This window comes from Tachysurus fulvidraco, chromosome 20 (assembly GCF_022655615.1).
Source record: "Tachysurus fulvidraco isolate hzauxx_2018 chromosome 20, HZAU_PFXX_2.0, whole genome shotgun sequence".
Classification (NCBI taxonomy): Eukaryota; Metazoa; Chordata; class Actinopteri; order Siluriformes; family Bagridae; genus Tachysurus; species Tachysurus fulvidraco.
In genome coordinates this window covers 11,418,671-11,429,500 of record NC_062537.1, presented here as the reverse complement: position 1 = coordinate 11,429,500, position 10,830 = coordinate 11,418,671, and the positions used below count along the sequence as shown (strand labels likewise).

General features: G+C 38.0%; 2 protein-coding genes across 8 annotated transcripts; both read right to left on the bottom strand.

The window, feature by feature from the left end:
* Positions 1–25: 25 nt before the first annotated feature.
* LOC113645265 (intraflagellar transport protein 46 homolog) lies at positions 26–6,460 on the bottom strand. Its single transcript, XM_027150784.2, has 12 exons — positions 5,895–6,460; positions 5,522–5,618; positions 5,367–5,443; positions 4,903–5,042; positions 2,319–2,393; positions 2,055–2,148; positions 1,766–1,894; positions 1,493–1,611; positions 1,290–1,356; positions 1,064–1,124; positions 896–981; positions 26–390 (listed from the first exon to the last, which is right to left on the bottom strand). Exons 1-12 carry the CDS (start codon positions 5,916–5,918, stop codon positions 298–300), a joined length of 1,062 nt encoding a protein of 353 aa, XP_027006585.1. The 5' UTR covers positions 5,919–6,460; the 3' UTR covers positions 26–297.
* A 459-nt stretch (positions 6,461–6,919) lies between these two features.
* On the bottom strand, positions 6,920–10,563 carry LOC113645283 (HEPACAM family member 2-like). Of its 7 annotated transcripts, none has more exons than XM_027150812.2 (5): positions 10,353–10,563; positions 9,865–10,185; positions 9,496–9,759; positions 9,086–9,150; positions 6,920–7,132 (listed from the first exon to the last, which is right to left on the bottom strand). In XM_027150812.2, the coding sequence occupies exons 1-4, from the start codon at positions 10,402–10,404 to the stop codon at positions 9,107–9,109; spliced, it is 681 nt and encodes a 226-aa protein (XP_027006613.2). In that variant the 5' UTR covers positions 10,405–10,563; the 3' UTR covers positions 6,920–7,132; positions 9,086–9,106. The 7 variants fall into 7 exon arrangements, with proteins under 7 accessions (XP_027006613.2, XP_027006630.2, XP_047660685.1 ...); XM_027150829.2 differs by having other exon boundaries at positions 9,102–9,150; XM_027150821.2 differs by lacking the exon at positions 6,920–7,132 and adding an exon at positions 7,839–8,022.
* Positions 10,564–10,830: the final 267 nt, after the last annotated feature.

Sequence of the window (10,830 nt, the reverse complement as noted above, 5' to 3'; positions counted from 1 at the left end):
GATAAAAGAGAAGTGTGTCACTGTCTGAGGGGGAAAAGTCTTTATTGCAAAATCACAGAATAAAGAACATGTATATACAAATGATATACATGCATTTGGTAGAAATGTAATATATACAGAGATTTTCTTAATAAAAAATGACAAACTTGAGAGGTACATACTGCTTACAGAAGTAAAGGAAAGAGTGGGGGTGGAGTGACTCATTAGGTCTTTCATAAAGTTTGTGAATTCATATATGCTGGTGTGTGTGTGAGAGAGAGGGATTTAGAGAGAGGGGATAAGAGACAGACAAAAAAATCACTCTAGTGTGAGTGTCTCTGCTTCTGTTGTAGCAATATGTTGAATGGACGACATGTTGGACTTGCGGCCCTCTGTCGAATTCTTAAAGTGCTAGAGACAAGATTGAGAAATAATCGGTCACATGTCTAATCGGCTATGATGCAAAACTGGTGTTTCACACATATACGTCAAATTTTTCTATGACATTAAAGTGTTTGAAATTTCACAGGAAAGAAGAAGTTTATCAGATTTTTTTTTCTACAAACATTTCCTCTACAGTTGTTAGCTCTGGAGGCTATGTGTCACTGTTACTTAGGAAAGTCTTCTTAAGCAGTTAAGCTACAGAATTTGTAGAAAGATAATATATATATAATATAATATAATAAATATAATAAATATAATATAATATATTGTACTGAGGACTGTATTGTGATTTCAATCTGTGTTTAGGTAGACAACAAAAAGGAATTACACTAAAACCCACTTTAAATTGTAGTAACTCCTTCCCACACCAGAGTAATAACAGATCTCACTGTAGATTAAACCTGATATAAAAGGTCAGACACGTCAGACATTTCAGAGAGGAGCACGAGAAGGCCAAAAAATTAAAACAAACCTGGGAGTTTTTGAATTCAGAATAAAGTGTGAACAGGACGTGGAGAGACTGGATTCGGTTCTTGTATACTGGAATGTCCAAGATACCTATAGAAAGTCCTCTATTAAAATTATATTACAATGTTGATCCTTAAAAAAATTAAATAAGCACTGAAAGAGTTTAACTAACCACAAATTATGTCAATGTACTCTGCCAGGTCACAATTAATATCTGCTGTGGGGAGGTTCACCTGTGAGAGAGAGAGAAAGCACAAATAGATAGGATTTATCCTACAGTATTTTGACTGGTGTGAACTGGCAAGATTTGTAAACAGATAGTCTTAGATTTTAACATTCATGTAAATAGTATACATAGAATTAGGTTCTACACATGAATTAAATTGTTTAAAACAAACCTTGCCCAAAAGCTCTTCAAACTCAGGTGGCCATTCCTGCATCAGGGTATCAATGTCTGGCATGGGTCTGAGGAAGACATGCAGAAAATCATTTAAGTCAAATCATTTTATTTATTTGTTTTCTTTCTTGAGCTACACTTAGAAATCTGTATGTAGAGCTGAGTTTCTGCAAGTTATAAATCACTGTGTGCTAGTGTTTGTACCTGGTGTAATGTACTGTAGCCGGTGGTTTGGAGCGATGTAGTTCACTAATGCTTTCTATCCAGTTATCTATAGCTTTTGGGTTCTTCTGTGGGTTCTCAATACTCTTCACTTTCACTTCCTATAAAAGAAGATATTTTTGTTCTGTCTTTTGGCAGAGGGGAAGAATTATTACTTACACTGCACAATGTACACTATACAGCACAAACTAGCTTATCTAAATAATGCTTCTGTATATATTCATGTCTGCACTGTATTCCAGATTGTGTCCTCACAGTGACATTGTGTTGTTTACTGTTCTCAGAAAGCCACAGGGAGAGCACAGTTGGGTCAGATTGCTTAGCACATGGTTCATCCAACACCAGCAAGCCCAGACCATCCACCTTCCCATCCGGACGAGGAACCTTACCACATAAACGAATAATTTTAACAGCAATCCACGTACATTTCTTTTTTAAATCCACAATGTAACTATATACACACACTACAAATAAATAAATTGGCATACAAACAATGTTTACATTATTTTAATTAGTAGTAGTAGTAATTATAGTATCCACTCACTTTGAGGAAAGCATCAATGTCACCGACAGCTGGAATGAAGTCAGGAATAAAAGGCTTCAGCTTATGGTCCAATTCAATGGTCTGTGGTGTGTATCTGAAAGGGATAGAAGAGGAAGAGACTATTGCATATTTATTCATTTTCATGTTAGATTATAGGAAAAATGTCTGTACTTATATTACAATATTTAAATAATGTTCCATCACTTCAGAACAACAGTGTCTGTGGATTTTATTGTACTGTTCAGGAACGTTCACACAGCTTACCGTGTGATGTACTGGAAAAGTTCTTTGATATCTGATGTGACACGAAGGTGGTCATAATCTGACGGATCATATGCCCTGTAGGGAGACAGATCAAACACAACATATATAAAGATATACGTACATACATACATACTGTGTGTGTGTGTATTCCACTTTAAAATTTCACATATATTCTCAATTAAGCCAACTGATTAATTTTGTCTGATAAATGTATGAACCCACTGCATACAAAGTCTATTGAAAACAGCCTGTTCTACATCCTTTGTTAAGGAAGGGTCAGTTAAGTTGTTACTAATCATATGGTTTCTCTCTCTCTGAGGCATTGCGCTGATAAGCCTCATCCTCTAGCTAACAGGTTTAATGACAGTGAGTCAGAGCTGTTGGATTTCATCTCATTTATCTGTATTATTTATCATTTGTCCCTCAAATTGATGGGGCCCTTAGCTTTCTAAAAATCATCTCAGAAAATGGATATCAAGAAACCTCTGAATTCTTCAAAGCTTTAAACATTCTTAAAGCCAATTGTTGATTTTGTCATGAAATCTGAGCTCTAATCTGAAGATAATCAAAACAAAACATCATAAAATTCCTCATAATGCGAATCATGAATGTCCTCACATTTTTCTCCACAATGAGGTGAAGCTCAGGGTTGTGTTTCTTTTCTAGCATTACTTGATCTTAGTGCAGCTTTTGACACCATTGACCATGCTATTCTACTTGATAGGCTAGAACATGTTGTAGGTGTTAAAGGGACAGCCCTCTCATGGATCGGGGCTTATTTGACAGATCGATATCAGTTCGTAGATCTTAATGGTGACCACTCTAAACAAACTAAGGTAATGTTCGATGTTCCACAAGGCTCTGTTATAGGCCCATTTCTTTTCTCCCTAAATATGCTACCTCTTAGTGCAATCATTTGTAAACATGAAATTGGCTTTCACTGTTATGCTGATTAGATTAGATTAGATTCAACTTTGTCATTGTGCAAGGTACATGTACAGAGCCAATGAAATGCAGTTAGCATCTAACCAGAAGTGCATAGATGGCTTATTTACAAGTGGCAGTGTAATAAATAAGGGTATGAGGTTATACAGAAGGTGTAGTAATATGTACATATAACTGAATAACGAAGTGTAATGATAGTTTTAAAGTGGTGAAAAATAGTGCAAAAAACAGAAGAAAAGTGACAGTACAGTGGTGATTGTTAACACCATATCAGCTGTTCAGTACAGAAACAGCCACGGAAAAGAAGCTATTTTTCAGTCTATTTGTTCTGGCTCTGAGACAACAGTAGCATCTGCCCGATGGGAGAAGTGTAAACAGTCCGTGGTTGGGGTGAAATTGATCTTTGATGACACACAGCTATATGTTTCAGCTAAGTCAGAAACAGACTAAAAACAGACTTAAGACACCGAGACACAGTCTCAGTATTTAAGTCCAGGCTTAAAAACACATTTGTTTAGTCCAGCTTTTTATGAATAGCTTTTATTCGTTAAAGCAGTAGATCTGGAGGGTTCATGGGCAAAGAGTGTTTGGTGAACTGGGATGTCTGGATGGTGTCGGCTTACCACCCTTGCAAGTCGCTCAGGTTTGCAGACTGTGGAGTGGTGGGACGCTTTACATCCCAGGAAGCCCTCATGTTTGTCACGCCTTCTGGCTTTAGCCTTTTAGTTATGCTGTCATAGATAGTCTTGCCGGAGTCCCTGTCTGCATAATTTACATTGTCCATAACCTGATCACAGTCGTACCTAACAATTTTTCTCTCGCTCTGTCGAGCCTTATATGCCAGCTCCCAGTGTTCCGAGTTCCTAGCCTGATCATCTTTTCTTCTACTTCATCAATCCTGATGTTCTACCGCTGGCTAGAGTCTCGTCACCCGGTGGTCACCTTGCCAGGGATTGATCTGCATGGTCAGCCAGTGTCTCATGGGATTGTTGTGAATGAAGCCGCCCGGAGACTGTCATGCCTTCTTTTGAACCAATATTGTGTCAGTCAGCTGTATGGTCTGGTCTTTATCAGCAATCAGGTCTGTGCTGAACTCAAGAGTTTACACTGAACCATTAGTTCCTCAGGACTTCTCGGGTGCACAATTATAAACTGTTGTAGAAAGGACATTATTTACATTTACACTATCTACTGTAGAGTGTCACCCAAATGAGGATGGGTTCCCTTCTGAGTCTGATTCCTCTCAAGATTTCTCATATCATCTCATCGAGATTTTCCTTGCCGCCGTCACCTCCAGCTTGCTCATTAGGGATAGGGATAGATATATAGTATTTTAAATTTTAAGTTAATTTTCTAAAATTAATTTTAAACTTTAATTGTATGTATTTGTTTATTTATTTTTATCCTTATTTTTTCTTATTATTATTAGATATTTATTTATTTTTCTCTCTCTTCTGTTTCCATACTTCTGTAAAGCTGCTTTGAGACAATGGAAAATTGTTAAAAGTGCTATACAAATAAATGTAATTAAATTGAAGCTTTTAGGCAAACCCCCGCCCCAAAAAAAAAAATTACAGATAAAACGACTGATGACGGGCAAGAGGTTACTGAGTTATGATGTTTCCAAGACTGTTCCTACCCTTCTGGAGCTGATCCTGGCTCCCCGTCATCTTCATCTGACTCTGTTTCATCAGAATCATCGTCGTCGTCCTCCTCCTCCTCTTCATCATTATTTTCAGTCGTTTCGTGTGGACTAGCAGGTGGCCCTTTCTTTTTTGACTGTAAAATTTCACCATAAATTCATAGTAAGTTCATTTTATCAATTAACACTCAGTGCTTCTTATCTGGGCATGATGTGCTAACAAGTCTTTGTACAAAGGTTGATACTAGCCTAAACTCTTTCATGCCATGAAAGTATTAAACGACAGGTCAAACATGAGAATCGAGAACGCATAAGAAACTAATTTTCTTTCATTTGCAGAGGGTTGCAAATAGTTTGCTTGGGTACTAAAGTTGTGTGAGTATCTGACGACACTCAAACTCTGATGTTGGGATCATTCTTTTTGTAATAAATCTCCTGAAACATATAGCAGACTCATTTACCTTGGTACCATCTTCAAACTCATCACTGCCACTATTGGCCATGCTTTTCAGCTGATGTCGGCTTGTGTTCCTAAAGACTGGAAGCACAACACTGTAATTTAGCAGTGATGGAAATGTATTACATGGTATAGCAGTAAGAGCCTCAGAAGACCTGCCTGCTTGCCGTGGAGTAGGTGTGTACAAACTGGACACCTCTTCTGAGTCGTTGAGGTCCAGGGTCTCGTCGTACGGCTGGTTGGCAATAAGCTGAGGCTAAAAACAAGTTTTTTGAACGTCACACTGCAGTAAACATGTAAGACACATATTTATTTACTGCTCTAGCGCTACGTCTCAGAGACAAACTAAGCTAACACACTCGCTACTAACAGTTAGCCAACATTGATAGCTGGCTCGATGGCTAACTTAGTTATGTGCAAAATAAATTGTTAGTTGGTTGAAACGCTGTCAAATAAGATTCAAACTCAGACAGCAGCGTGGTTGTTCAGGTCAATGTAAAAAAAAACTGATATGTACTTGCAGCAATGTTACCTTTTGTCGCTCAGACCTCTCCATGTAAGCTGTGTGATGTACCGTTACCAAGGGACACCAATCTCGCGATGTTTCTGCGAGACTTTGTACGAGGAGCAGTGTAGTGTGGCTGCTTAGCGTGAATTCTGACTCTTTTCAGTGTGAGTCGGTTCGTTTAATCGATTCCTTTGACTCCCAATTGACAATTCATGTTCGTTACCGATACATGACGCTCGTTTACTCGTTCTCGCGTTATCAGGGTTTACAGTGCACAACAGCTCCGGGTGGACTGCCTGACCACACACACTACGAACTACACTACCCACAATGCACGTAAATCTGGACAGCAACACCACCCGTAGATTGCGATTTAAAACGGCAGCTCTTATTTCCTTTCTCCCGCAACAATCTAAATAATGTATTTTTATATGATCTTGTCTGTGTTTACGTACAAATGAGATTTGAAAAAAGAATACTGCTAAACTTTTACCCATTATCACACAATACTGCGAAAAAATCTTTAGAAATGCGAGCGGACACCAAACGCTCACTTTAGAGTCGGTTCCAAGCCCGTGGGGGGTGGGGGTGGTTCCGAACGAAGACCCCCCCCCCCCCCAAAGGTCAAGAATTTAAGTCTTTTTTATGTTATTATTGTCATCATTGTTTTAATCACTGCTTGTGTCGAATATTCTGGGTTGCTGTTTCAAATTAATATGATACATTATTGTAGCTGGACGTGTCAAGAGATAAACTGAAAAAGATCCACTTTTTGAAAAAAGAACCCCCCTTTATATAAACTGGCTACGGACCTGGGTTCAAATAATCTACTCGTTTGAGAATGACACAATAATAAAGGCTGACTTCAAATCTCTATGCTGCAGAACTGGTGTATGCTAATTTCATATAACCAGCAGTAAAAGTACTATACTATTTTCTACCCAAAAAATACAAGCTTTTATTTCGAAAGATGTATTATGTCTTCTAGATATAAAGACCATGTAAACTCCAGTTTTTCTACTGTGAGAAATGCAGATTTCAACAATATGTTCTTTTATGCATTTTATTTAACTTGTATTCATCAAGCTGAATGCATTTTCAAAATTCACACAGAAATCCTCTAGTGATTAATGATGTAATGATTTAACTTTACAAAGGAAGAGAATATGCATCTTGGTTATATGTAAATCATTTCACTCTGCTAATGTAGTATGTATATGATTTTTTTATTTGAAGAGATGTGGGCTCACTGTAAACAGGTTCTGTGGGAAAAACAAAACAAAAGTGAGAACTTTACAACAGGATAGATTGTGTGTAAAAATAAATAATTAAATCCATAAGGATCAAATAAATAATTAGATTTTCAACCAGAAAGAAGTGCCTCTGATTCCCCTGACAGGTAGGTGATATATACCTGATTGGGAAGCTGAGCATGCTGGGACTAAACACCTCCCTCTGCAACTGGATCCTGGACTTCCTGACTGGGAGACCTCAGTCAGTCCGGATCGGGAACAGCATCTCCAGCACCATTACACTGAGCACTGGAGCTCCTCAAGGCTGCATGCTCAGTCCACTGCTGTTCACTCTGACTCATGACTGTGCAGTAATGCACAGATCGAACTCTGTCATTAAGTTTGCCAAAGACACGACTGTGGTGGCTCTCATCGGTAAGAACGACGAGTCAGCATACAGAGAGGAGGTGCAACATCTAACTACCTGGTGTAGAACCAACAACCTGTCTTTCAATGTTGATAAAACTAAAGAGATGGTTGTTGACTTCAGAAGAGCACAGAGCGACCACTCTCTGCTGAACATTGATGGATTATCGGTAGATGAACACCAAATTTCTTGGTGTTCATCTAGAGGAGAACCTCACCTGGTCACTCAACACCAGCTCCATCACCAAGAAAGCCCAGCGGAGTCTCTACTTCCTACGAAGGCTGAGAAAGTCACATCTCCCTCGCCCCATCCTGACCATGTTCTACAGAGGGACCACTGAGAGCATTCTGAGCAGCTGCATCACTGTCTGGTTTGGGAACTGTACCATCTCGGATCACAAGACCCTGCAGCTGATAGTGAGGACAGCTGAGAAGATTTTAGGAGCTTTTTTAGGAGTCTCTCTTACATCCATCATGGACACCACACGCTGCATCTGCAAAGCCAACAGCATTGTGTATGACCCCACACACACCTCACACACCCTCTTCACCCTCCTGCCGTCTGGAAAAGGGTAACGAAGCATTCAGTCCCTCACGGCAGGACTGTGTAACAGTTTCTTTCCACAAGCCATCAGACTTCTCAATAACTGAACTGAACTGTACTGAGCACAACATACATCCAACATCATCTGGACTTATGGACTACACAGACCTACACCAAATACACACACTTCTAATATATATATCCATAAACTTTTTTACATGCTGCTTACATTCATCAAACTGTTTACATGCTGTTTTGCATGCTTTTTTACTTTTTTGCTCTTTCAGTCGTTTTTGCACATACTGTACAATATCTCAGTTGTTTGCTGTTTTTGCACAAATCCTATACATTATCTCAGGGACCCTGCTGCTAAGTGTTCATTCTATGAACATACGTCATTGTCTGAACATACAGTATTTAAACTGGTCGGTGCTGTTTCTGTTTATTGTCTTTTGTGTATTGTCTTTTTTGTATTTTTTGTATTGTCTTGTAACTTTACATCTGCAATGTCTTGTCCTGTCCTGCACTGTTTGCACCAGGTTGCACAGTTGCACTTTATGTGGCTAGGACTAAAGTCCTTAGCCCTGTCTTTGTTTTATGTAGCACCATGATCCTGGAGAAACGTTGTCTCATTTCACTATGTACTGCAACAGCTATATATGGTTGAAGTGACAATAAAAGCTTCTTGACTTGACTATTCAGTGATTCCATTACTTATAAGCTTTACATTCACATGTTTATGTGACTATTTACCTTCCATCAACTAAAATCAGTTAAGTTAATCGGCTGTAATAATAAATTGACAGCATTAAATAGCTCATTAAATGAGATTGTACACCTCTTATTGACCTGGTTTTAAAGCACTTGCTGTGTTTTAAAGGATGCAAATGTATGACTTTAACCACAAAAAAAAAAGAAAAGAAAAGTGTTGCATCATTAAATTATAATACAATGATTAGTATATAATTTGATTAGTGTTAATATTTTGTTACTATAATGACTGGCATATTTACCATAATATTTGCTTACACAGATTAAACTTCTTCACAAAACCAGGAAACTGGTTCACAAGCATCACCTAGAATCAAATTTTTAATAAATAAATTAACAAAGTCAAAACCTGATATTTGTAACATGGTGTTTTTCAAACTGTTTACCAGGTTAATTATTGATGTTAATTACATCAATGTAACCATTGGTTGTCTACAAACAAAATAAGCAGACTAAACATACATTACGAATTTAATACAACAACAACAAGCCTGGGGCAGGATTATTTGTATAATTAAAAAATTGTCCCTAAAAGCTATTGCTTTTAAACTGCTATTTAAACTGTTTTTAATTTGTTTAATTAAATTTTAGTTAAAAACACCAGGAATGAATTCAGCTTTAGCACTTTATAACAAATACACAAATATCTTACCGCTGACAATAACATGCGCTGCTGATGTTCCGTGTGCATTTGATACTTGGCAGGTGTAGTTGCCACAGTCTGAACTGGTCAGGCTGGACACCACCATGGTCTTGTTGTTATCACTGAGGGAGAATCTCTGGTCATCAGGCAACGGAAGGCCATTTCTAAACCACTGCAGCTGCTTAAACTCCCCGCTGGTCTCACAACTCAGGGTCAGAGAGCCAGAGGAAAAAGAGACAATTTTTGATACAGCTAGAATCCTTGGCTCCAAACCTATATGGGAAATATAAAAGTATGTTTATAATGGATAAGTCAGCTGCCAAGAATTGTAATCATATAGGTACAGTAATAGCAGTAGAGGTGAAATACGGTACTCACATGGTACAGATAATGTGATATTAAAATATAGAATGGTCTTATTTTTAAAGATGGTTTTCTCCTCATAATTGCCTTCATCTTTCTTTGTGATATGATCCAAAATAAGACTCATATTCTCTAAATTAAATGAAATATTTTGGCAGCGATAAAAGCATGTAGCATTTCCTGCCTTAATAACGCTATATAACACTTTCTTTGTTGAATGTACAGTATAGCTAGCCCATTCCACAGATTCCACATCTGGATTTTGTCCATAACGTCCTCGAAGCTCCACTCGCTCATGTAACACTCCAGTCACTGTCTCACCATCAACCCCCCTGCCTGCAAAACAATGTCAGTTGTAGCTCGTTTTCACAATCAACTACTGACATAAATCTTTGAATGTTGGTATTCTGCTTGTCTTTTAACTTTGTAGAAATGTTTTTAAAAGGTTAAATGTGACAGATGTTATCAATTACTTTTGTTTGTATATGATGTAGAAATCTTACCAACAAATGTCCAAAGAAGAAGCATCATAATGAAAAAGTCACCTCCTGGCATTGTAAGTGTATTTCTAACTCGCTTCTCTATTGTTTCAAATCCATTTCGTCCCTGAACACAAAGCGATCTGCTAGGAATGAATGTTTTAGTGTCAACGCTACTTACTAGAGCAGCACTATGTACTGACACTTATAACCACAGCCATTTTAAAAGTGAGATGATGTCAGCATCATGTGGTATTACATCCAAGTCAAATCAGATAAAAGAGAAGTGTGTCACTGTCTGGGGGGGGAGAAGTCTTTATTTGCAAAATCACAGAATAAAGAAACTGTAGCTATGCATCCTTTTCATAGAAATGTAATGTATACAGACATTTTCTTAATTAAAAAATGACAAACTTGAGAGGTACATACTGCTTACAGAAGTAAAGGAAAGAGTGGGGGTGGAGTGACATGTGACACATTGGCGAGTGTGTGTGTGTGTGTG